General features: G+C 36.5%; 1 protein-coding gene across 2 annotated transcripts in view; it reads left to right on the plus strand.

Moving 5' to 3' along the window:
* The window catches only part of LOC109107304, a 26,189-nt gene extending 956 nt beyond the window's left edge, over window positions 1–25,233 (plus strand). Inside the window, exons 3-7 of one of the 2 annotated variants that reach the window (XM_042774557.1) lie at window positions 11,364–11,405; window positions 13,772–13,853; window positions 16,335–16,810; window positions 19,879–19,932; window positions 24,414–25,233. In XM_042774557.1, the coding sequence (XP_042630491.1) occupies window positions 11,364–11,405; window positions 13,772–13,853; window positions 16,335–16,810; window positions 19,879–19,932; window positions 24,414–24,539 (780 nt within the window). In that variant the 3' untranslated portion in view covers window positions 24,540–25,233. The remainder of the gene's footprint in view (window positions 1–11,363; window positions 11,406–13,771; window positions 13,854–16,334; window positions 16,811–19,878; window positions 19,933–24,413) is intronic. The other variant, XM_042774558.1, reaches the window with a different exon arrangement.
* Window positions 25,234–27,221: the final 1,988 nt, after the last annotated feature.

Here is a 27,221-nt window from a genome sequence, read left to right on the forward strand (position 1 = left end):
TAATGTAAAGTGTTACCATGAAGCGCTTTGTCTTATGACTGCTGTATTGTCCCATATTGGAATACAGATGCTTTCTATTTACATTGTTCATGTCTCAGTATACTACACTATGTTTGTTTAATCTCAAGGTAGATTTGTTACATGGGAATAGTGATCTCTCTCTCTCTCTCTCTCTCTCTCTCTCTCTCTCTCTCTCACACACACACACACACACACACACACACACACACACACACATACACACACTTCGGAAGTGCACAAACAACACGAAAAGATGAAAAGATCAGTGTCTATCCAAAAACTATATGTAAATTAAAAACCTTTATTCGAAGGAAGAAGCTAAAGAAACCAGATGACCTTTTTTAGCAGTTTTAGCAGGAGAAAGCATGATGGCATCTAGCTTACACCATCTTGAAGAACCACCTTAAAGTAATACCTTTCTGGAATCCATAAATACTTGACATTCTGAACCCAATGCTGGTTCTCTGTTAATGCCACGATGTTATAAAGTCATAAATTGCTCATAAATGCACCATGAAGACCTTTCATAGAGGCATTTGTCAGTATGTTTCTTGTTTGAGCACATGGTGTGAAGTTCCACAAAGACGTAGTCTAAATTTTGTATGAGCTTTAGCTTATTTAATCAAGGAAGAGTCCACTCCTTGGTCCATTCCATTCATTCACATGGTAGTTTTCACATTTTCCCTATTACACTTTTAGTTAATTGATCTGTCCAACTGCTTGTTCAATTTTTATTATTTGTCATGAGAGGTGTACCCTATAGCCATGTTTGAGCTCTTTCTTGGTGAAGGAGTTGTTATCTATTCAAAGGGAGGTAATGTGGCAATAGCAGGATGGAAATCTGCTTTAAATCTGATGAGTAATGAATGAAATTTGAGAGGTCACTATAAAGATGTGACCCTCCTGTCATGGGTATGAAGATTATATATATATATATATATATATATATATATATATATATATATATAATCCCCATGACAGGACAGTACAGTAGTAGTATATGTGTATATGTACAGTAGTAGACATGCCATTTCAAATCAGACTTTCTTTCTGAGTAAATGGTCCCAGAATTTTGTGTTAACTATTCCTTTAACATATGCTCCTGGTGTTATTGTGAAAGTTTAGTTAGTCTAGGTTGTTCCAGAGACAAAAATAAATAGTTCTTCCTCTGAAATGACTTTCCTTTTGGCTCATGTCAAATAGGCCACATAGGCTTGTTTTTGAGAAAGAGCTGTTTAGGTGTGGTTTTATTCTACTCAATAATATTAATAAAAGCTCACTAAAAAGATACCAAGAGACTAGACGTAAAAAGTTCTCACACCATTCTTCTAGCTCTGTTGTATTATTAACAAAACATTTCACCGTTTTCAAATACCTCCATTTTTACAGTCCACACTACAACATGAAAATAACATTTTCAGATGTATTGACTTGGGTGAGCACCTTCATAAAGCTCAGGACAAAAATGCTATCTCAGTGGAAGGAAGGCCAAAAGGTAAAGAAAAAAGGTGCATTTTCCTTAACTGACTGCAATTTGGTGTATAAATCCCACCTTCATGATCAAATTGGTTTCTAATAGATAAAATGAGTCCCATCATGCATCTTTCCTCACTGAATATCTTGGCATATTATGGAAGTAAAACTAGTTGTGAATTCCATTTCATGTAGATTTAAGTTTGTTTTAAGAATTAATTTGTACTAGACTGGGATTCGTAGTGGGGTGTATGATATTGATAAAAAATTATATCTCAATTATTTACTGGGACTTTTTTAATAACGTCAATTAACTGATATTTTGATTAACTGATATATAGTGTCTAAAGCGTAACTCACTCAATATTAACTTCCTTTTTGTTGAACTGTTAATAAAATTAATATCACATTTGTGATCACGCCCACACGCTGATATTTAGGAAAACGGCTCTTGCTTGTGTGATATTACGTAACTATATAAATAAAATAAACAAAATACAGGGATAAACAACCTATACAGGGTGTATATATATATATATATATATATATATATATATATATATATATATATATATATATATATTTAAGAAGAAAGGGCTGTCAAATGATTAATCACGATTAATCACATCCAAAATAAAAGTTTTGTTTTCATAATATATGTGTGTATACTGTGTATATTTATTATGTATATATAAATACACACACATGCATGTATATATTTAAGAAGAATATGTTATGTTTATATATTAAATATATTTATATATAATATAAAATATAAGAATATAAATATATAAATGTATATACATGTAAATATTTTCTAAATATATAATTTATGTGTGTGTATTTATATATACATAATAAATATACCCTGTACACATACATATATTATGTAAACAAAACTTTTATTTTGGATGTGATTAATCGTGATTAATCATTTGACAGCCCTAATATATATATATATATATATATATATATATATATATATATATATATATATATTATATATATATATATATATATATATAAAACCTATACAGATTGCTTTCATAACTTGAATTATAGGAGGATCTTAACTGTATTCTAATATGCGTCATCCCACAGTGAATGCTTTTGGACTAGCAAGACATGTTTTTTTTTGTTTTTTGCAATGCAAAGTGAGTGACATATTTGATAATGTCAGCTTGCATATCGTTAAAACAGCAATTATGATATTATCATAGATAATAAATATTGCACACCCCTAATTCGTAGCTTAAAGACAGTATGAATGGCAAAGCTTTGTTTGCTGTGATCAACAGCGAGACCAAAATTTTAAATACCTGGCTGATTCTCAAGCTTTAGCGTCATTTGAGGTAAAACTTGTTAAATGAAGATGGAAAGATGTTTTGAGTAGACGCTTTGACTACTCAGTGCCAAAGGCTGTAATTCCTGTACCAATGGACACATTCCTGATCTCAGCTTGACCCTGTGGCTTACACTAATAAATAAAATTATGGTGGTTGGACTGTGGCCTTCTGCCAGTAACGTCTTTGGCACTGCTGGGTTGCTGACGGAAGCTTTGTGTGTATAAGTGTCTGTATCTGTCATGTTTGAGTAGATCTAGTAGACCACTGAGAAGCTTTGGAGAAAATTTAAGGATCTTAATGGAAGTATTCCCCAGATACAAGCCAGAAGAACAAATGATAAGTAAAGGCCTTTTCATAAGAATTATCCTCTGAATGTCACGTCATGCTTTCAGTAATTGAGCATGTTGGAACTTTTGACCTGCATACAATTCTCTGTCAGCTGTAATGCTTTAGCATGATTCTCACATTGGGCAATGTTGTCACAAGTTATTTGGAAGGGCCTTATTAAATGAAAAATACAGAAGTAGAATTCAAATGTAAGTTAGGACACATTAACAGTGAACCAACACTGTACAAAAAGGACATAAACTGATCTATACTAACCCAGAAGCTAGAGACGCCCAGAAGTCTCCTTCATGCGTCAACAGACGCAACACACAGAGCTGCAGTCATGGCCCTGTTTATTGTGTGTCTTCCTGTGTTTGAGTGTGTCCTGTGTCATGGCCTTTCACTTGATCCCCTTTTGATTGGTTTGTTCTTGTCCACTTGTGTAAAAATTTAAAAACGCAGCTGCGAGTGTGGCTGTTTTTTTTCTTTTTTCCCGTGTGATCTCAAATTGACCACAGAGGACTTGGCCTAAACACTCCCATGGTTAGCAGACTGCTTCATGTTACAAAAGTGCCTTTGCAAGTCGTGCAAGAGTCTTGGAAAGTACAGCACTTTATCAGATTCATTTAGTCATTCGTTTGCAATCTGCAAAACATTAGGATTGCAGACCTACATAGACTTTGTTTTATGTTTACACACAAGCCAAAAAGGTCATTGACTTTATGTCAGTTGTGCAGGCTTAATGTAAGATGTCATGAAATATATGTAAGGATAATTGGATGGATTCACAAGCTCACCTAAATCCTACTGCCAAACGACAAACAGTTTGTCAAATGTTTGCGTTTCTATAAGCCAGGAGGGAAAAGACAGGAAATTCTAGTCCAGTGTCATCTAAATGTTGGCCGAGCACTTAATCTAGCAGCCAGCCTAAAGAATGTTGGATACTTGTAATGGTTTTAGTCAGCATGAGTGAGAGAGAGAAAAAAAAAAGTAATTCGCAATACTAACAAGTAAATGTGACGTTATGGATTTGTACCACATTTATGCTGTAATAGCATTTTTAGCTTCCGCTCTAGTAATTTCCACTTACTCAGTGTGCAGTATTGTTAGCCAATGGGAGAAATGCGAATGTACTTGGGCTGCAGGAGATTTTATAGGCCTTTGGCATAATTGGCAGCTTATGTCTGCTATTTAAGCATGAATGTGATTGTAATTAAAAAAACAAAACAAAAAACATTATCAGATGTTTTCATCAAGCAATTGTATTATTGCCTCACCATTAATTCCTGCTGTTAGTTTTCTAATTGCAGCAAAACTTATTTCAACATTCATAGTTCTGCTATTGCACTGGGTGGAAATGTGAAACACGTAGGGTTGTGGCTGGTAGTGATTAGGCACTTTCTGCTGGACATTGTCAGCAAGTTCATCGGAATTCAGCCGTGGTTGGTCACAAGTATTATCAGGGAATTCTGAGACTTGTGAAACCCTCAGTGTTATAGCAGAAAGCACATGAAACATAAACAAAAAGCTGTTTGTTACATGTTTTTAAGGTTGTGGTTGAAAATTAAACATTGTGAAAAGATCTGTTAAAGTGGTCACCCAAAAATGAAAATTGTCATCACATACTCATTTAATTCAAAATGAAAGTTTATGAAAGTTAACTCAAAAATAGACATTAGCATAAAGCACTGAAAATATGTCAGAGGTGAATGTTTTTTTTTTTTTTATATACGTATATTGCCCACAAACCCTTGCAAAATTAAAGAGAAGTTTATGACAGTTTAACATTTTAAGAAAAATGATCATGAAGTTATGTTAATTTACTGCAATGAAATATCTGATTCTGTGTTGCATTATGAGACTCTGGTATGTCTGCATGCATAAGTGTTTAATTTTAAAGAGTACAAAAGATGCGGAGTGGTGTTACAGTGGTTACATTTGCTGTCTGTTGAACACTCATGATCTACACACGCAGAAGTGCGCACAAACACACAGACTGTCATTACAGGACCAATCACCATCCTAAACTGTTTAGCAGATGGCGTAGCTAGAACACGCGTGTTGACGCCCAGTATGCAGCTCTCACCTACCGCCCACTACACAGCATACTTCTTTGATATCATAGACATCATTAGAACTCTTAGGGGGACTCTCTCTGAGGACTGTTGAGGAAAACGGGGCCAGGACTTTTTTATTCCATTAATTTAGTCATCAACATTAGGAGGTTTTCTTGGTTTTACTTTTTTTGGTGCATTGTGAGAGAATTGGGGCACTGTTTCAAATGGCACACTTGATATAACCTTGTGAAGCCCAAGAGGATGTAGGGTGTCTTATTTGACGTGACAGATTTGGTGACCCATACTCAGAATTCGTGCTCTGCAATTTAACCCATCCAAAGTGCACACACACAGCAGTGCGCGCACACACACACCGTGAACACACACCCGGAGCAGTGGGCGGCCATTTATACTGTGGCGCCCAGGGAGCAGTTGGGGGTTTGGTGCCTTGCTCAAGGGCACCTCAGTCGTGGTATTGGGGGATTTATAATCAAAAAAATGTGAAGCTTACAGTTTTGCTGACACTGATTAATTCTTTGGTTAAGACAGTTGAGCTTTTAAGTTAATTAAGTTGATTTAGAGCAGTTTCTGGTTATGCGTTAATAGTTTTGTTACATCACTTCCTGGTGTCCTTGTTAGGATATCAATGAACAGTAAACACTCCCCTTTCCTGCCATTGGTCAACAAATGAATAGTCCCACCCCAAATTCACTCCATTGCTTGAGCCAATTCTGCTGTGTTGGGTTTGTCCAACCCAATCTCACGGTTAAATATAACTAGTTTAATAGGTAGCCATTTCATGTGAATTTGTATATGAATTTGTTTAAAAAAAAAAAAAAGATAAAGTATTAAGGTGCAACCCTATACATAACTGTGTGTTGGGATGTATGCAGATCATTAAACAATAAAAAACAAAAAACAAAATTGATTGATTGTACAAATTCATAAGGATTAGCCATTAATTTGCCAACATGTAAAATTAGAACTGCCATTAGATTGTGTTGGCTGGTCAGTTTTTGATAGAGTCACACTACCACAAGTTTTTAGGGTACTGGTCTACAGATGGTTTACTTGTAGTTTTTTAAATTTTAAGATGTGGTGGTTGAAAGTATTTTATAAATTACACATTTCACCTTCAGCAACTGTAATAAAGGTCAGCAGTAACCAATCAGATCACTGTTCATTACGGGCCACTGCAAAATCAGGACCTATTGACGTGTTCCAGGACACACGATGCATAGAATTTAGAGCATTGTTACATTATTTCACTGGAATGTACAGTATGTAGTTTCGTCTGTTTTAGGATGCCTAGGTGTGCTCATAATGAAGTTAAGACTATCATGTGATTGACCTTTGAACATTATCACACTAACAACTCATTTGTGTGCCAAATGCTTTCTGAGCTGATATAATATTCACGCACACCCTCTCCAAAGCTTGTAATCCATGACCATCATCAGTGACCCTAATCTACCCCACACATTCAAATGAGAATAGCCAGTGCTAATCTATAAGGCCATGACAGCAGTGACACCTCCCTGCCTCTCTCATTCCCAGACTGCTTTGCGGGATGGTACTGTAGATCCTGAGGCTACGGGGCAGCTGATTGTTTTAAATATACAAACACACTGACAACCCTACAATTTATGAGCTCAAACAGTGCCAGAGGATACAGAGAGTAAACCATAAACTATGCAAACAGCTCTGCCTGCAAGAGGTGCATTGTGGTCTGCATCAAAGCCTCATGCAAATGCTGTTTTGTTGCATATGTTAATGCAAAAGGGTTGTGCTAGTTTCTGCTGTAGGAAATATCTGGGATTGATTTTAAACCAGATATCCCGCCTGTCAGGGATACCAAAAAACACTTTTTATATTAAATCATGCAGTTTTAAATCATATCTTTACAACGAGGCATTAATGAATTCAAATCTAAGGGAAACTTTCCTCAAGGGAAATTTACATCCTAAATTCATTACAATGAATGATGTTAACGTTTCTTAGAAGCGTCTTTTTTCTTTTTCTTTTATATTTTTATTATTAGAATAGAGTTGATTATAACTAACGAACGTACTGAAAAGAAGGTTTTTTTTTTTTTTTTTTTTTTTTTTTTAGACATGATACCATGGTATTCTATCTTTCCATGAATCTACATGAATTTTGTAATCACCATGAATTCAGTACTATGGTATGATCATCTGATACCATTTAAAACCATAACTCTTATTAAACCATAAATCTTATTTTATTAAATAATTTAAAATAGGTATTTTAAAGCGCACTCTGGTAATATACATTACCAGATGTATCACCATGGCACTCTCATACTTTTTAGATGATGATTTGAAGTATAATTATGTGGTAATTATACCAGATGAATCAAAATATAACTATCAAACTTTTTAATAAAACAATGTATCACCATGGCACTCTCATACTTTTTAGATGATGATTTGAAGTATAATTATGCACTTTTTTTTTCAAATTGTACTTCGTATTGATGAAAATTATGTATTGCCATAGATGAAGGAAAGGCATAATCCATGTGTAAGCAAATCAGTTCAGGTCCACTGCAAATGCAAATACATACGCAAATGCTGAGGGAACGGCTGTGCTGTAAACCGCCAACTGTGTGATTCACACCTACATGAGTACAGCTCCCCTGCAGTAAGACATGCATTTATGTTAATAAACAGTGCTGTCTTTGTTGGTTTGATTTAATATTATACTTTAGCTTCGACATGTACATTAAAAGAAACTGCTACTAATGGGTGCTTACTGACCTCATGCACCCCCCACCCCCCAAAAGGGCCCAGCAAAGTGGTGCTCGTATCATATACAGTTATTAAGAAAATTATTCAAGCGCAGCCATATAACTGTTGTTCACCTGCCCTACTAACTTTTTATGTCAGTTATTCAAATAAATAACCAGTCACTGGATGAATGTGCTGCCTTTTGAATTTTTAAGTTAATGACCATAATGAAGAACTGAATAGTCTTTCCTATTCAACTTTATACTACTAGTATAGTACTTAATTTATAGTTACAGCTCTCAAACTGCAACATTACAATTATTACAGCTAATAACACTCGGAACTCATATAACTTGTAACTTCTTTTAAATGTGTAAATATACATGACATCAGTTGGTCTCTAAAAATAATGCACCAAGTAACATTTCTTGACTACCATAAACATCCTACTCTTATCCTACTGTTAGGGTAGAACTTGGTGGAAGAATTGCTTGTTTGTTTATTGGTGCATCTTGCTTACCTTTGTACCTGCTGCCACCTCTAGCATAGTAAAAACCACAGTAACAGTATGTTTGTACCATGGTACTCTTAGGAGTATCTCAGAGTACCATGTAAATTAAGATGGTACATTTAACATGTTAATCACTTAGTACAGTATATATCAGACCATTAAAATCATGTATGTACCATGGTATTCCAAATGGCGGGTTTGTTTTAAAAGGTAATTTCTTTATAAAAGTACTGTAATGAATGAGAGACATTCATCGAAACCTACTTCTTTTGTAACTGAAATTCAAAAGCATACTGTGAATAGCTTTTTAAAACATACTCTGGTAGTATGAAGCAATATGCAATCCATCTCATGTATCTTCAAACTTCATTCTTCAAAGCCAGTGGTATGTGAGCACTGACCTTCTTTGAACTGCATTTTTTTTTTTTTAACTAAGAGAAGATACTGCCTAAACAATTATTTGAGGAAAACAGGCTGTACTTTCATTTCGATCCAAAACCATAGTGAATAGCTTGATGGGTAATTTGACCCTGATGCTGATGATTTTGACAATAGCTCTGTTAACATATCTTCACTTAAACACATGCATCCCATAATCCCTTGTTAAGATGTTGTCATCCCATCTGGGGGCGGTTCCCTGGGAAACAGGCCTCATGCAGTGCTGCAGTGTTTAGTTCAGTCACTCAGCTGTGTGTATATGCATGTGTGTTTGTATGTAGAGTTCCATTACTAGCCAAGATAAAATGCAGGATCACTATTTACCTTAAAAGACATTACCTTTTGGCCTAGAATCTGCCTCAGACTGAGTATACACAAAGCCTGTTTTTCTCGTTGTGTGCTCCTGGAGCTGCTTTTTCCCTTTTGAGCAGCTTTTTGTGTCTGCACCCATGAGATCCTATCAGAGCTTTTCAGTGCAGGCAAAGAACCAGAAGTCGACTTAGTATCAGTAATGTTTTGTCTCTCGGCATTGAAGCCGGTTGAAACGAGGCTGCATGTATAAGGACGCTCCCATGATCTATTGATTGGCTATCACCAAATCAAGGTCACTTGCCAGCATCTTATAGAACTTACATAACCACACTATTAGCAAACATATGGGCAATAAAAAGAAGAAAACTCTATAATAAGTTATATTTGCTTTATTGGCATGGTAAAACAGCTTACATAACCAAACTATTAATAAATACTTGGTCATTATCACAAAGTAAACTCCTTGAGAGTGATGCAAGATCACAGTGTCAAGGTTTATTTTTCAATATTGACAGGCTGACTGTACATTTATACCTAAAAGAAGTCTATTTGTACATAATTACATACAGAAACAGGTTTTCTGATATTGTTCATTAGCATTTTATGCTTTTTCCAGTTGGTATTTTTGTTTTATTCAGTCATTGCTCTGTTGTTGTGGCAGTACAGTCTTGCAGTAGGAGGAGGAATCTGCATGGACAGAGGGATATTATATTGATATTTGTATCATGATACAAAAATATTATGCTTTGTAAATGTATTGTCATTCAAAACTTTGTTATATTGTGATCTTTTTACCCAATTTTTTCTTACAGTATATATCATTTGGCTTCTCCTTTAAGAATAAGCCGTAAACATGGTTTTAATTTTGAAAGTAGGCACCTTGGTAAAAAAAAAAAACTTTAGGAAATAGCATACATTGGTTCAGATCTTTTGTCATAGCATGGAAACCCTTGTCTGCTATGCTGTATGGGTTGTGAACTGTACAGGTAGACCCATTTTTTTGGTGGTCGAATAGAATTAGTGTACACTGAGTAACCTATATTTTGCCTTTACACAGACTTGTTGTGAGAATGGTGGTCAGTTAGATTTTTCCTACAAAAATAGCGATAGAGATTGAGAATACAATACTGAACCTTACCATTAGACACAGTATCTTGAGAAAAAAATAACTGACAATAATTTATTTAGCCTTTTTATTTGTTCAATATCTGTCCAGTTACTTTATTAAAGGACTGCGCCTTAGTAACCATACGTATATCACAAAAACAATTTCTAAGCAGTTTTCATTACAGTAAATCAGCCTAGTTATATGGGTTTTCTGAACTAACCCACTAACTAATTAGTTTTGAAAATACATTGTCTACTGCAGATGAATATTGTTGTACCTTCTCCCTTCTCCCAGTGTTTTCTTCTCTAGTGGGATTGACTTGTGTATTCTCTAAACACATGGAACAAAAAGGACATTCATTCTGTATTTATTGGTATGGTTATCACTTCGTAAACGTACACTCACGAATACATTAATGGGCAGGGGTTTCTAAGTATGTGATACTAAATGAAAACCTAGTGTATAGCTCCTTACAACTGAAGACACTGTCTGGCAGAGGTTTTGGTGGTGAGGAATGGTAATTTGTGGTGACTTAGATTTGAGACAGACTAGATTTCAGTGAGTGGAAATGGCTCTTCTGGGGGCCCTGAGCTGCCGTGAGATCCTAGTGCATGTGAGAAAGAGTGACACATTTGAGTCATTCAGTTTCTCTCACTGTTTGCTTAGTGAAAGGCGAAAGAGATGAGAAGAGAAGTGGTGTGTGTGTGTGTGTGTGTACTTGAGAACAGATGGCAGCTGGTTAGCTGGGCTTGGACAAGGTAATTACCGTGCACTGTGTTACTTAACTCTTTACTGGTGCAATCTGTTGGGTTTTCTCTCTGTTCCATTCCCTCATTCGCTGAGAGATTTTTAATCAGTTTTGCTCTTAAAATAATCTTGTCTAAATGTACTTACTCTGGAACTCAGCTAAGCCTTCAGAGCAATTGGTGTTGTGGTATTGGGTGTGCCTCTTGTTTTTACTTCTCTTAACCTCATGTTCTGTTTCTTCTTTTCACACTTTCGGATCTTTACTCAAACAAGGCAAATCAAAAAAGGAATGCACTTGCTGAAGTTGAAATACAAGTGAGCACCTTTTCCATTTTATCTCACATTCTAATCTAATCACACCTTCTCTTATCTCAGTTGAGGTGTAGATCTGTGAATCATCTGTGCTGTTTTCTACGGCAGGCATTACTGTAAAAATTGCTTATACTGGGTATTAAACTTTGATATATCACACATAATTTTGTGCTAGCTTATGTGTGGCATGATTCATTTAGATCAGGGGTCTCCAACCTCTTTTACACCATGGACTGGTTATATTTTGAAAATATCCTGCTGGAGTGGGGTGGGGTTTATATGTGTGTATATATATATATATATATATATATATATATATATATATATATTATATATATTGGTTCAATGGATCATATTGTGGTTTTTGAGTCATTACAGAGGATTTTTCAGATGAGCAAGAAAAAAATATTTAAAGCAAAGAGAATGAGAATGCAGAGAAGGGTTTTTGACATAATTTTATGTGTATATATCTCAAATGCAAGGAGACGTGAAAGAGGAATCAACTCGGTATTCGCACATTGTCTCTGTGCATGTGCGAACATTGGGTGTGTGCGGCTGCTGTGCAAACCGAAAACAACGTGTGAGTAACGAATCAAGTTCCCTTTCGCTTCTTCTTTTTGTGGTTTAAAATCGCTTAAACTTGAAATTGGCAAATTAATCTGAGAATCACATGAGGGCCTTTCGCACCACTGGAACCCTTTCATAGTACCAGAACTACCCACTTTTGGGCGTTTTCGCACTGCAGGAACTGGGTGCGATTTTAGTAGCGGACTGCCTTTTTTCGAGAACCAAATTAGCTCCTACCCCGGAGCAGGGTCTAACCAGCACAACTGGTACTACCCGTGACGTAAGTAGACATCGATTGGCCAGACGCGTTCGAAAACGCCCTCAACCGCCATGATTTAAAACGCCTTGTAACATACTGTAAACATTGTGTCAATTTATTTTGCAAATGTGACAAACAGTGGGTGACGCTGAAGTGCAGGCACTTGTAGCAAATGTAGCACTGCCAGTTGTCGTTGGAGATTCTTAGTTCTCCTTTCCATTCTTTCAATCTCTTTACGTAAACGTCAACATTCCATGTCCATTATTGTGAAACCCGCGAGACACTACAAAAACACAGCTCCGATCACAGCGTCCTCCATCCTCCTGTTGTTAACGTTTTCACACTACTTCTTCCACATTGAACGCCACGCTGTCGACCGGCTTACGTCACGTCCTAGTACACACTGTCGGTGCGAATGCAACCCTTTAAATGGTACTGGGAAACAGTTCACGCAAAATCGTCCCAGTACTTTAGTACTGTACATTTAGTTCTGGAACTAACGCATTTCACAAGGAGAGAATTTTTTCAACTAATTTTTTCAACCAACACCATGGCAGTCTTATTAAGTAGTTTAACATTCCGAACAAAAGCTTTTAAGTAATCCTTTTGGCATGGTCCGTGCATATTGCGGAATAAACTGAGATCAGTTAAACCACTAATATGTGACATCAGAGTGGGGCATGGTCCGTGCATATTGCGGAATAAACTGAGATCAGTTAAACCACTAATATGTGACATCAGAACAATAATTTATTTACTAATTGAACATTTAATTTGCATGAAATCATCAAATTGCTACTCCATAACAATCGCAAACAACAAGTGAAAATACAGAATAATTTGAACGCGCAATAAATAACAGTGTCATACACATTTTTCCCAGAACGTTCTTGCGACCCTGGTAGCCAAGGACTGGTACTGGGTCTCAACCCGATGGTTGGGGACCTCTGATGTAGATCATTGAGGTGTTCTATTACTTTCAAATTTCAGATTTTCTGCAGGCAGATGACAAAATGGGCAAAAATAAATAAATAAATAAATAAATAAATCGTATAGAACAGATTCTCATAAAGGTTTGAGGGTGGGCTTTTATGTCTTGGGCCACTGAACATGCAACCAAAGCATAACATGCTAAAAACACTTAGCAAACACATAGCATTGCTTTGGCAGCCACCCACATCACCCTTGCATATTGAAGGCAACTTTTGTATGGGTAATCATTACGCACATTTTCTTTAGAAACTGCAAGAAGTTTCTGAGTAAATAGATAACCTCTGTTTAGGTTGGACTGTTTGCAAGAAAGATTTAGCACTTACCGCATATGTTTGTCTCACCCTTTGTAATATTAGAAGGTTTCCTAAGAAGTTGCCTTGTTGTGATAGCAAATGATAAGCAATACTTTCATGCTACTGGACTGGAATACAGATGCATGAAAAGCGCTTTCCATTCACTTGTGTGAGCTGTGGGACGTGACAGTATGAATATTTTTGTTTGTATCATGGTAATTCAGGTTTGTCTGACTTTTGCTTTGTTTTTGAAACAGATTTCTTACCATGGCAGTGAGGAAGGAGGGGAGAGTGAAGACTCAGAAGGTGAAAACCAAGAGCTGGCACAGATTGACAGAGGTGTGTGTGTGTGTTTTGCTGCATGTATGTCTAAAGCATACAGGACTTCAACAACTAATTGATTCAATTTGATAATATTACATATATAAGATTCAAGATTTCAAGATTCAAGATTTTTATTTGTCACATACATGGTTATATGGAGAGCATATGACCAGCAGTGAAATGTAAGTAAAAGTCAAGGAGAGACGCTTTATCACCTGTGCCACAGGAGCTGACAATAATACATTTACAAAAGTTAATACATTTACATAAGTTACTGTTATGTTTCTGAAAGCAAGTTATTGAAATGTTGTCATCATTAAAGTGATACTCCACCCAAAAATAAAAATTATCTTATCATTTTCTCACCCTGTAGGTGTCACCCCTTTTTCTCACCCCTATTTTTGACACAATCTGTATTGTTAAAAGCACTATATAAATAAAGGTGACTTGACTTGACTGACCCTCATGCTGTCCCAGATGTATATGGCTTTTTTTCTTCAGTGGAACACATAATGAGATTTTTTAGTAAAATAATTCACCTTTTTGAGTCCATGTAATACAAGTGGAGGGGTCCCTCAAAATTGACGCTTCAAAAACCATGCAAAATGAGCATGACAGTATTCCATACAATCACAGTTGAGGTTGATGAATCAGTGTCTTCAGAGGTGAAACGATAGGCGTGTGTGTGTGTGAGAGAGAGAAAAAAAAAGTTTTAGTTAAATGATGAGAGAATTTAAATTTGGGTGGAGTATATCAATATGCATATCAATCAAACAGACTAAAACAGAATGTGAGTGCAATCATTAGCATCAGAACAATATTTTCAAATTTAAGTTTTAAATGAAACAAAATGAAAACCATATTTGCAATGCAGCTGATGCTGTATTTTACACCTACAGTAGTAGGATTTCTAAAAATGAAGTGTACATATATGGCATTAGCATTAGAGGAAAAGATTTACTGTAGATTATCATTAGATTATAAACAAGTTATTAGTTGAACCTAATAGTCTGGGACACTTTACACAGACTTGTTGTTATAATTTTAAATAAGACATGGCAAGTCGAGGCAATATGAGCCAGAGTGACCATTATTGATGCAAATGAGCAGTGAATATGATGTCTACCAAGCCTACAGTAGTTGATCCTCCTCATGATGCAGTTCAATACTGTAGACTAGCAACTAACCTCTAGCAATTTCATGTTTATCGATGTGAAAAAACCCTTAAGGAACAAGCCATTAAATATCATTGTGCTCTTGAGCAAGACACATAAACCCAAGTTGCTCCATGGGATTGTCCCTGTATCAAAGGGGTCATGAACTGCATTTTATAATTATTTTATAATATTCTCTGAGGTTCACTTATAATGTTAGTGTGATTAAAAAAAAATAATAATAATAATTTAGAAGTAATAGGCTATCTTTTATCCTGTTTTTGAGCCTCTCTGCAGAACGGTCTGTTTATATACTGCTATGATTGGCTAGCAGTTTTGCTTATTAAAATAACAGATGGACACTGCTGTGACGTACTCTGAAAACAACATGGGTCATTTGGGTTAAATACACAGTATATATCAAATGGTCTGGAACAGACAATACAATAGTGGTAAAAACACGTTCACTCACACTTATGTGCGATATTAGTGTTGGATCCAAAATGGTTAGACTAAGCACTAAGCCTGCATCATATTGCCTTGTTTAAAAATGAATGTTTATGTCCCCTTTAAAGGGGTCATGTGACATTGCTAAAACAAACATTATTTTGTGTATTTGGTGTAATCCCATGTGTTTATGCGGTTTAAGGTTCAAAAAACAATATTTTTCACATAATGTACATTATTGTTTCTCCTCTATGCCCCGCCTTTCTGAAACGTGTGAATTTTTACAAAGCTCATCGTTCTGTAAATCGAGGTATACGCTGAATGGCCAGCTATCCAGTGCGTTGTGATTGGCCGAATTCCTCAAGTGTGTGACGGAAATGTTACGTCCCTTAACATACTGTGATGCCGAGTACCCAGTGCAACGAGACAAAACCAATAAAACCCATTACAAACGAGGCATTTGTAGTATCCAGTGGGCACATAATTACTGATTATAATGACTTATTTCTTTATTATAAAGAAAGATTATAAAGAAACACACAGTGTCTCCACAACATGGCGGCGGCGGCAACAGCGAAAATAGAAGTTACGCCTTCTTCCTTTGCACATTGGAACATTTGGACGGCATTATGCAAATCTTCCCACATCGTGACGTAGACGTGGGGGTGTGTTAGAATGATCCGTTTTATGTAGGCGTGGTTGACTCTTAATTTTTATAAAGAATATCTTAGAGACTTTATTCATTGCAACCTTACAGATTTTCTTTATGCACCAAGAGCTTGTAACACTCCAAAGAGAAAGGAAAAATTTAAATCGCATCATATGACCCCTTTAAGTGTATTTTAAGTTTAGATTTTGCTAATGACATCCTTCTGCTATGTTACGCCCCCTGCAGAGCGCCGGCGGAACTGTGCCTTGACCCCTCTAGCCACTAGCCAGCAGCACAACCAGGGCATTCTTTCTCCCGCCCACTTACGGCGTCTCCGTTTATTCCTGGACCCAATCCTGGACCATCACAGTTCTGAAGAGGAGCTTGAGCGCATCGCAGGAGCTACGGCGGCCGAAGGGGGCCGAAAGTGGCACAGACATGGAGACATGAGCAGCGCATCTAGTGACGAGGAGGTGAAGGACCTGTGTGGGCCAAATGAATCGTCGGCTGGACCTCGCTTGAGCGCCACCTCTCCCAGCCCCGTTCTCTTCAGCTCCTCCCCTCCTCGAGCTCTCAAGCCTTCCCACACCCCAGCCCGCCTACCTGTCCGGCCCATCATTCTCAGCCACTTTGAACAACCTTCCATGCCTTACTGGAGGCACCGGCCCGCTTACACAGGAGAACCTGGTCGCCCCAGCTTGGACCTGGAGAAAATGCAGCAGGTAAGAGACACACAAGTTCTTACTTAGCCAGCAAGAGGCTTTGTGTGATTTTTCAAGGGAGGACATCAGCATCGTTTGTTGGTCCTTGAACATCGTATTCTTTAAACAATTGTAGTCTTAACCCTATGCTCATCCTTGCCTTAAAATCATAGGAAAATACAAATGTTGATGAGAATGTAGAAGAAACCCCTAATCCTAAAATCTGATTGCTTGATAGGACTGATTTTCCAGGACTAACTAGGATATACATCCAGGAACACATTATTAGCAAAATCAGTCACCAAGAAATTTTTCCCGATAGGGATGTTATACCCATATATTTCAGCTCCGGCCATTCTCGCCATTCACAAATTTTGAAAAAGGCTCAAGAAATAGATGTGGAAAAATGAAAAGCTGTAAAGGGGGGATCACGCAATAGAACTAGGAACATGGTTACTGTACTAATGGATGGACTATGACTTAGTGTGGACAAAGACAAAAAAGATGGGGGCACTCTGCCTTATCAATCATGGGAGAAAAGTGTGACTATGAAGAGTGAACACGAAGACATTGTGAACTTTGAGACATACAGCAAATGGGTAAACAAATTGCACAGATCAGTTTAAAGAGATATTGCACCCAAATCTGTTTGCCTTTCTTTTGCAACTGAGATTTTTAGAAAAATAATCCATCTCTGAGTCTGTATAATGCAAGTGGAAGGAACCCTCATAGTTAATGCTTCAAAAACCATCACACTGAATTCAATGGTAATCCATATGACCCCAGTTGAAAAATCAATGATAAAATCAGTTGATAAGTCTTATAAAGCAAAGAAATATATGTGCATCTTAGAAAAATACTAATGATGGTAATGAAGCAACAGTTTACAATTTAAAAAGTTTAAAATATTAGTATATTTCTCCCACAAAAAATACAAAAAGTTAACATCAATGTATTAGAAACAAAGTATTCTCTATGGACACTTTTGGTTTCTTCAAAAGTACAGGAAACTGTGGGTACTCTGCATAGCCTGTATGAGCTTGAGGGGAAGTGACTTCATACAGCCATCAACAAATTGTGGCAATTCCTTGGAAAAAATAGATACTACTTAAATGCTTTAATTCCAAAGACCATCTTATATTACTTTCTGTTATAAAATCTCTTCAGAATATTGTTCCAGACCAACAGTCCTCGTTAACTCAATGGCTAAGTTTGAAAACAGTGCAAGACAAATGCACACAACTATACTTAGTCAGACAACTCCATGTGCTCCAGGGCTTTGTGCCCACCACCTCCAGAGAGAAAGAGGGATGACAGATGTCAGCCCCCCCTCTCACTTTAAACAAAAGCCCAATGGAGTGAATCTGTGAGTGAATGAGACCTCAAAGTAGGACAAGTAAACCTAGTAGTTTTGTCTTCAGGTGTTCAAATATACAGGCCAGATTGTGTCAGGTGAAAAAAAGGGTGTGTGGAGACAGAAAGCACAAAAAGGTGAGAACAGCGAGAGAGGGGAGCAGAATGAAGATGGCTGTGAGGACCATATGACTCTCAGAGTGTACTGTGTGTGTGTGCCTGGTCAAGTGGAATGGGAGGTGTTGATGGAAAAACAATATGGGAAACTATTCAAGTTAGCTACTAAATGCTCATTTAGCTTTAATGTTTAAAAACCAAATCCATTTTTAACTAAAAACATACTCAAAATAGTAAGTCAGTCATTATTGCCTGAAGTTGTGAACATGTCCAGCCTCAACTTATGAGGTATCGCACGTTTAATTATATACGACAGCTGTTATGGTAATATGTTGTGCTACATTTGGCCAAGAGTGGTGTTAGTTTTTCATTATTAATCCTTACCAACTAATCCATTCCTGCACATATGCAGTTACTCATATCTCAAACGCAGGGGTCCAGCTATTGTTCGAATGAAATGAATGGTTTGCCTGACAGATGTCTAAATGCTGCCCTCCATGGTTGAGTGAGCTTAACAAACATTATCTCCTTTTTTGGGAACTTTGAAATGAGGCCGAGCTCATTTCAAACTCCACTTGGGCTTTAACCATGGCTGCCTTCCAGTCACGCAGATCTGGACAATTCCTGGGTTGTTGTTTTTTTTTCACTGGGATTTTCCCTTGTAGAACAAAGACGCTGCTTGAAATGTGCATTAATCTTCCTATAGGTTTTTCGCATAGATTTATTATTATATACAACCTCTGAAAAATGTTGGTTGTTTTTACAGTAATGAAAAACAACATATATAAAATAAATCATCATTAATGATTCTAAACAAACATAGTGTAATAAAAAAATAAATAAAAAAAAAATTCCACTGAATAAAAAAAGCATAAATAATATAAAATATATTCGCAGAACAAAAGCATAAAGAGTGAATGAGATTTGAAGTTCAAGATAATCACTGACTTAAATGTCTGTTCCTCATATTTATAATAATGTTTATTACGCATGAGTCTTTTAGACTACTTTCATGAACTGCCTTTTGTGCATTGACAGCCCTGGTCTTTGATAGAGCCTGAGCATTCTAACAAACATTACCTTTTTGTTTGAAATGAGGGTAAATAATGTAGAAATTGTTATTCATTGCAGGTTTTCTTTTAATCATAAAAGTTTTGTAATCTTTGAGATCACTGATTGTTTTTACTGTAATGTAACAGCTTAACAGCTTAGACTGTTAAGTCCTAAGTGCACTGCTTTTAAAATGAACTGTAAAGAAACAGAGTTAACCTGTCACCAGGCCTCAGTTTAGCGCTAACAGTAGAGTTCTGGGTAAGGAAAGCAAACAGATTTCCATGGTTGTCCCGAGGGGGTGGCCCACAGGATGTTTTGCTCTGTTACATAAAAGACTCATTAGTTTTGGTAGCCACAGTACCCCAGAACTTCCAGGGCTCTTCCAGGATAGCCTAGGGCAAAAAAAAAAAAAAAAAAAAAACGTAAATGTTTATACTGGCAATATGAAAACTTGTTCCTCATTGTGCTGTTCTGTGGAGTTTGGCTTTGAATAGACTTACGGAAGGTTTATGTAATTCCTTTTAACCACATTTTTCTGTTCTTTCCTTTTTTTTTTTTTGTTCCAGAAAATGCTTCTAAAAAAGAACTGTGGAGGGAAAACAAGGACTATCAAGATTCGGGTGAGTGTATCAAAAAAGGTCTAATACAGTGGCCCCAAAAAAGTGTTCATATGAATGTCACTGCAATAGTTAAACAAAATATTAAACATAATATTATACAAAGTGTAATTTCTTATCAAGAATGATCGCACAAGCACACTTTTCAAAAATAAAATTTGACAAAAAGAATGACAAAAAATATATATGCAATTAAATAATAATAATAATAGTCTTGTAAAGCATGTTTATAGTTAATGTGTTGAACTTTTTGTAACTGCAGTGTTTTTGTAATGCTGGTCTTGGATCAGGTTTTATCTAAACAAAAACAATACATGATTTCTTTGAATGAGAGTGCTTTATAAAACATGACATGTGAGCAGGCTTTGTTACGGCAGTGCGCTGGATCCTCACCAAAGCGCACCCGCTGACCCTCATAGCCACGGTTGTGGACCTCGAGTGTTTTTTTGGCCCTCATCACACTGGTCCAGAAGGCCCGAACTCAATGATGCCAGTGTGTGACGTCATTATGAGCTCGGCACCTTTCAGACTGCAGAACAGTGTCTCCTGCTTGCCTCCTCCAGCTATGCATGGCACAGGAACTGGAACACTCTTGGGCAACCCTGGCTACACACCAGGAGTCAGAGAAATTAAATAGAAACACAATCTGTGTCACCTCTTAGGGGCCCCTTACAAGTAAAAAAAGGTTATTAATACCATTTAATTCTTTGAAATACCTTTTGGTAACTTTTAAGTACCACAATATTCTCATATTTACAGAATGTTGCAGCACTAAAATGTTATAATAATAAAAAAATGTAAATAAATTTTTTTTTAAGCTTGCTGAAATGCAGATTTACCTCCTGTAAAATGTTCTGTTTGCAAAATAATTATGTAATCTGCCTCTCTACTGAACATCCAGAAACCTCCATTTAATCTGCAGGAGACTGGATGAAGGGAGAGGGAGAAGGAGGTGTCCGCTTGTTAGGATGAAGTCATTTTCCATTTATAGAGTGCCGGCTGTTGCAGGATCTATAGCCATAGAGAGCAAGATGTTCATCGCTTCACTCCTTTGCTTTGTTGTTGTTTTCAACTTTCTTTCACTCTTCCCACTCTCTTATACTTTGCCTCTATATTGTCATATTATGTATATCTGTTTTATCAGACATGCTCAAAAAATCCTCCATGGGTGGCCACATCTTCTGTTCCTTTCAGGCTCTCTATTTATTTTCCTTCTCAACCACTTTTGCACAAAGCTTATTAGTGTTTAGTATTTTCAAAATGTATTTAAGTCACTTACTCACATCTAAAAAAGCAAAACCTTTTGTATTTAAATTCTCCAATGTGAATGCAGCACTGTAATCTGCCATATATTCCACAAAATTATGCTTTTACACCAGTGGTGTGCATTGTGCTATAATGAGGAGGCAAAGTCCACTTTCGCATATTTTTTGTAGTCTAAACACATGGGAAAGCATGGGACATACCTTATGCTTGGAACAATCAACAAGCAATCAACACCATGTATTTGTATGGTTATATTTGTACATACTTTTGCCCCAAGAATTGCTGGGATAGGCTCCAGCCCTCCCTGTGATGCTATCTAGGATTAAAGGGTATAAAAAATAGATAGATACTACTTATTAGTCACATCAAAGTCTTTTTTAAACATTTATACATAGCTTCATAAACAATAATTCGTCATTAGTCAGTAAATCTTTGAAAAATGTGAAATGATGGTCACAGCTCAGTTAAAATGAGACTGAAAGAGACTGCTAAATATAAATTTTATGCATATTTTGATTTGAACGAGATTGGAAATGGTTATTATTTACCCTGTAATTTCTGTATCCATTGACCTATTCAAGGTTTCAGACTACTGAAAACTATAACCATATCACTTTCACAAGGTATTAAGCTAAACAGTGACAAGTAGACATCGATTCCTCTTACATAATTCTATTCTGTATTTCTGCTTTAAAATTAGACCACACTTTAAGACCTCAAAGACATGTCCATAGTAAAATATCCATTGTAGTAAACCATCCAAGTATTCGACTGTTTCATGAAAACCAAGGATTCAGGAGAAATATGTCTGAATCCTTAGTTTTCATGAAACAGTCAAATACTTGGATGGTTTACTACAATGCATATTTTACTATCCAGTTGTCAGTGTTTTTCATCAGTTATGAAGTAAGTATAATTTTAGCTGTAACCCAGTTTTACAGAAGACAGGTGTCATTATTCAGCTCGATTTAATTCAACATTTTTTAATTAGTTAAATAACTGTCAAATGTTGCAAAATTTATCAGTTATAAAATGAGTTTAATTAAGCTGCACTGTAAAAAGTTGAAGTTGTAAGTAAAGCATTATTGGAGTGTTTTACAAGAAAATTCTATTTCAGTCTTTCTTCGTCACAATCAAAATCAGTTCTAAGCAGCTCTACAGCAGGCAATAATGTCATTGCATTGCAAAGTTAGTTACATTATCTGTTCTCATCTGATAGTGTGGTTAAAACAGTAATATTACTGAATATTAACTGTCTATTAACCCCTAAGCCCCTAATTCTTACCTTTTTGTTTGTTTCATTTTAATTTCTCATTCATTTCAGTTTGTGAAAAGGTTTTTCTATCAGTAATTTGTCTTTTTGTTCTAATATACAAAAATAACCCTAAAATAATACTTCTCTCCCACTCACTCTCCCCTTTCTGTCCTTTCCCAACTGCCCATGTGGTGGTTGGGCCCCCCACTTTAGCTCAGAGCCCCTGTCTCTCTGCTGGCCACGCTCCAGGTGAGCGCTAGAGATGGAGAGGGAAGCGGCTATCTGGGGACCTGTTAGGGGAGAGGAAAAATCATCATGGGGATTTGAGGTCTGGTACATGACCAGAGAGTATGAGGGCTCAGAAACAAGAAAGCAGTGAGAGAGAAAACTAAATTGGGGGGTGGGGGGTTGGGGGGGGGGGGGGATCAATGGAGGGAGAAGCCAGTCTCATTGCCTGGATGAGTTTTGGTCCAAACTTGTTGAAAAGACAGATGTTAGGGGTTGAGGGGTTAAATCTTTCCCATGTATGAGTGGTGTAGCGTGCAGTGTAATGTTTTAAATGCATTATGTGGTTTTAAAATGCCTGATCTATTTATTATTACTAGTTTATAATAATTAGTCTTCCTAAAGTTGCAGGTATTTGTCAGTCTGAAGGCCTGTGGAGCTATTTAAAACATAAAAATAAAGAAAGTATTTGATAGTTTGTCATTTGCTGTTCGGAATGCATGAATGAAACCATGATTCAACTCCGAACATTGCTTCCTGAAGGGAGATTCATGAAAAACAGCTGCTTGTAGAAAGTAAATGGAATTATGTAGCACTGCAATGAAACCCTGAGGCCTCGTCTTTTTATTTTGATGAAGTGTTGATCTCCCTCCTTGATGGATTTGAAAACCTCAAACAGAGTGGCTGTTTGACAGGAAAAGAGCTTAACCTTGTGGTACATGCCTATATATCTTTGTGAGTTGTGCAGTTTAAGCCAGGCTAGATTTAGCTGGCCATATGTGAAACATATTAACAACTTTTTTCATTGCCCAGGACAGGAACTCCTCCTTTCTCTGGGTTTTTCAGGTTTTGCTCATTTGGTTTTACTCAGGTTTTGTTTTAAAGATCATAAAAGCCAGTGATGATACACTAGAGGAACATTTTAGTTTAAGTTTGCCATGTTACCCATAGTACATGTAAGTTAAAGTCGGATGGAGTTTAACATACGAAGTTGACTTAATAGTAATGCATTCTTTATAATTAGTCAGATTTAAACGTTTTTTCAAGTTCCATCGTTACTAACAAAGTTCAACAATTATGTTTTCCAAAACCATAGTTCCAAAAAACATTCGCTAACAGCTTTACAAATGTGTGATTGGACCTACAGCTCTTTGATTAATTAGCAGAAATGGTTACTCCCCCACCTGCATGTCATTAATGACAATCCTATAAATCCTAAAACTGAATTGACTCATTCAACGTTCATTCAACATTATTCCACTGAAAATCTGTAAATCCAAGTAGACAACCAAGAGATGATGGTTGGGCTGACAAATTGATTGGAATGGATTGCTGATGTTCCTCAAAAATCTCCGGTATAGTATTCTTCAATAGCAAACTGTGGTAGTAGTTTTTCTGTCAGAAAGTGTGAAGGTGGATGCTTTGTACTGTTGTGTAACACATCCTCAATATTTAATTTTTGTGCTAAATATTCTGACAAATTCAATACTCTGCACTGCACTGGAAATTTTGGGGTTGAGATATAGTCAAATTGCCTTTTTGCAAATGCCTCCCTCAGCCCAGACCATTACAAAGGGGTGCTAAAGAGTACCCTTTTTGTATCAATAAATGACGAATGGTACCTCTTACAGTCTTGTAGACTTCATGGACACTCACTAATAAATCAAATCCACTTTCTTCCCACTTCAGCTTCCAGTCGCCTTCATATCCTTTTTTGTTTTTTGTGGTTCCCTCACAGAACCTGAGTGGTGGCCGCCACGCACCCCGATATTCCTACGATCCATCCATCTTCGCTTTCCGCCCTCTGAGCAACGCTCCACCCTGCAGCCCCCTGCTCCCTGCTGAGGAACCTCCGTGTGCTTGAGGGAAAGGACTGGAATCTCGCAGAGACAAAACATCACAAATTTGTGGACCAAAAATTCCCAACATAAAGACAATGTTTGTTTGCATTGCCTTTTATTTTGCAGGATATTAGTGTGAACAAAGACCCTGTGATAAGGCCTGTTGACAAAACAGGAAGTGTGATCAGGGCCAGAATGTAGAAGAGGAATGAGGAGACGGCAACTTTTTGCCTTTAGCCGTCTCATCCTCTTTATCTCTCAGGAAACCCACTTAGAACTTATAACAAGGCCATGACCACTGCGCTTTTTTAAAACCACAACTGAATGGTTTGGTTACTCTGATGTGTTTAATGGGAGTGAGCAGAGATTAGTCAGTGGTTCGTAGATAACGTCTCATGATTGGGCCACATGGTTATGTTGAGATCATCGGATAGCGAGTAAAATGTAAGACCAAATTTAGATTGCATTTGGTTTAGACAGCAAAATATGATGAGAGACAATCAGTTTAATGCCAGAATGGGCCTTAATTCATTTTTGATAAAATAGTTTTTCGATCTATAAACAATGTAAACCGGAAAGCACAGGGCAGATAGTCCAAGTCATTGTTCAACTTCAGATGTTATGTAAGTCTGACCATAACAATAAATCAGTTATCAGAGCTGATTATCTGATGTGTATTCCAAAGTAATTAAATCTTAAGTGAAGAACAAAAAAAAACAAAAAAAAAAACAACACTATACTAGGATCTTTCAACATCATATACTGTATTAAACATGCGCCTTACTATGTAGCATACTCAGTTCTGTGTAAATAATTATAATAACTTTACCATCAATATCTAGTTTAGTAAATGTTTTGACACTGTTTGAACACACCATGGATAAAATCATTACACAAAGTGGCTGAATGGAATACTAGCGTACTGCATACTGCAAAATAAACATTGTATACTGTGCACTATTTAAAAAAATATATATAATGTGAAACAGGATACATTATAACTACAACAAATGTTTGAAAAATGCTGTTTGTATTTTATATATATATATATATATATAATATATATATATACAGAAGATATAGCTATATATATATATATATATATATATATATACTGTATAAAGTTTGCATTGATTCATTTCTGGAAAAAAAAAATCTTCTGGTTTATTAATCATACTGGAAATAGAAGTTGGGCTATAGTATTTTCCAGAAAATGTGCATATTATTCACACTATACAAATAACTTACTGCAAAAATAATAAGATGAATATGCTAGTATACTATTCCAAACATAGCCTGTGTGTTATCCTTGTGATGTGTAAAAAAATAATTACAGAACTCAACATGTGCATCTTAAATATGGACAGCAGGAATCCTATCCATGCAGTATATTTCAGAACCAGTCCATCTGAGGATTTTGATTGTGGATGTCATGTACTTAGCAGCATACTTCAATACTTTTTACTGAATGTAAACTGCAGTTGTAACCCGTGTAAGGGTCAATAAGCTAGGCCAACCAGAGGGTGAACGATAAGGACAATTACTTGTAGTTGTTGCATAAGTTTCACCTAGGTGTTACATGTATCTATGTGAAACAAATACAGTATTTTTGAAATATAGCTATAGGGGCATATAGTACAGTACATGCTTGCAACATGTGAATATTTGTCCTTTTCTGTCTCTATACCTCAAATGAGGGGAATAAATGTTTCTTCCCAGTTTGTGTCTTGTTACTTCACTACAAATATTTTACTACTACAACTATTAATATTTCCTAAACTGGAAATTGAAGAATTAAAACGGTTAGAAGTAGTTTTAACTCTTACTGTTATATATAAATATATTACTGTTGTTAATTACAAATGTGCTATAAAAATATTTGCTAATATTATAATAAATTGTTTATTTTAAAGTTATAATACTTGCGTAAGCAAGTGGCATCTAAATGTTTGTGTCTCATTTTACCCGGATTACATAAACGCCTCTCAGAAGCCACTTTCCACTTTCATGAGAGTTGTTTCTTCATGTAATGAAGTGTTTGTGTGAAGGTTGTGTTATTTTTTACTGTGTATGTGCGTCTGCCAACATTGCAGGTTCCATATCCACCCTGAAGGAGCATTCTCATTCCAGCGTGGGCTGATTCCACAGGCCTATCTGTGCCAGATCCCAAACAGAGCAATCAGCTGTGTATTTGTGTACAGGGAACTGAAGAGTGACGTCAGTGCCCAGCTATGATGAGGGGCTGAAGAAAGTGAGCCAGGAATGAAGACATCAAGATGGGTGTGTGCAGCCTGATTGGACGATACTCTAGAATAATATGGTTTAATCAGATGCATTTCAAATCCAGTTTCCTGTCGGATAAGCAGTGTGTATACACTCAGTTTAGAATTTGCAATGGGTATAGTTAACTGCAAATGGGACATTTGTAAAAACCCATCTAAAGTGATCTAAAGCAGTTGTGTTGCAAATAGCATTTGTGAACTTCACTCAGTATGATAATTCATAGTTTTAAACATTACATTAAAACAAACGTTTTGCCAGCGGAACAATTGGCATGTTATATACATTGACCACACTGAAACTCTGTCTCTCACAACTTCCTGTCAAAAAATTATGACGCTACCTTGCCTTTAAGGTCTATGGAGTGAAGCAGTGCACAGGGATAAACGTTAAAAGACATCCTTAAACATCCTTAAATATAGTGT

This window comes from Cyprinus carpio, chromosome A17, assembly GCF_018340385.1.
Source record: "Cyprinus carpio isolate SPL01 chromosome A17, ASM1834038v1, whole genome shotgun sequence".
Lineage (NCBI taxonomy): Eukaryota > Metazoa > Chordata > Actinopteri > Cypriniformes > Cyprinidae > Cyprinus > Cyprinus carpio.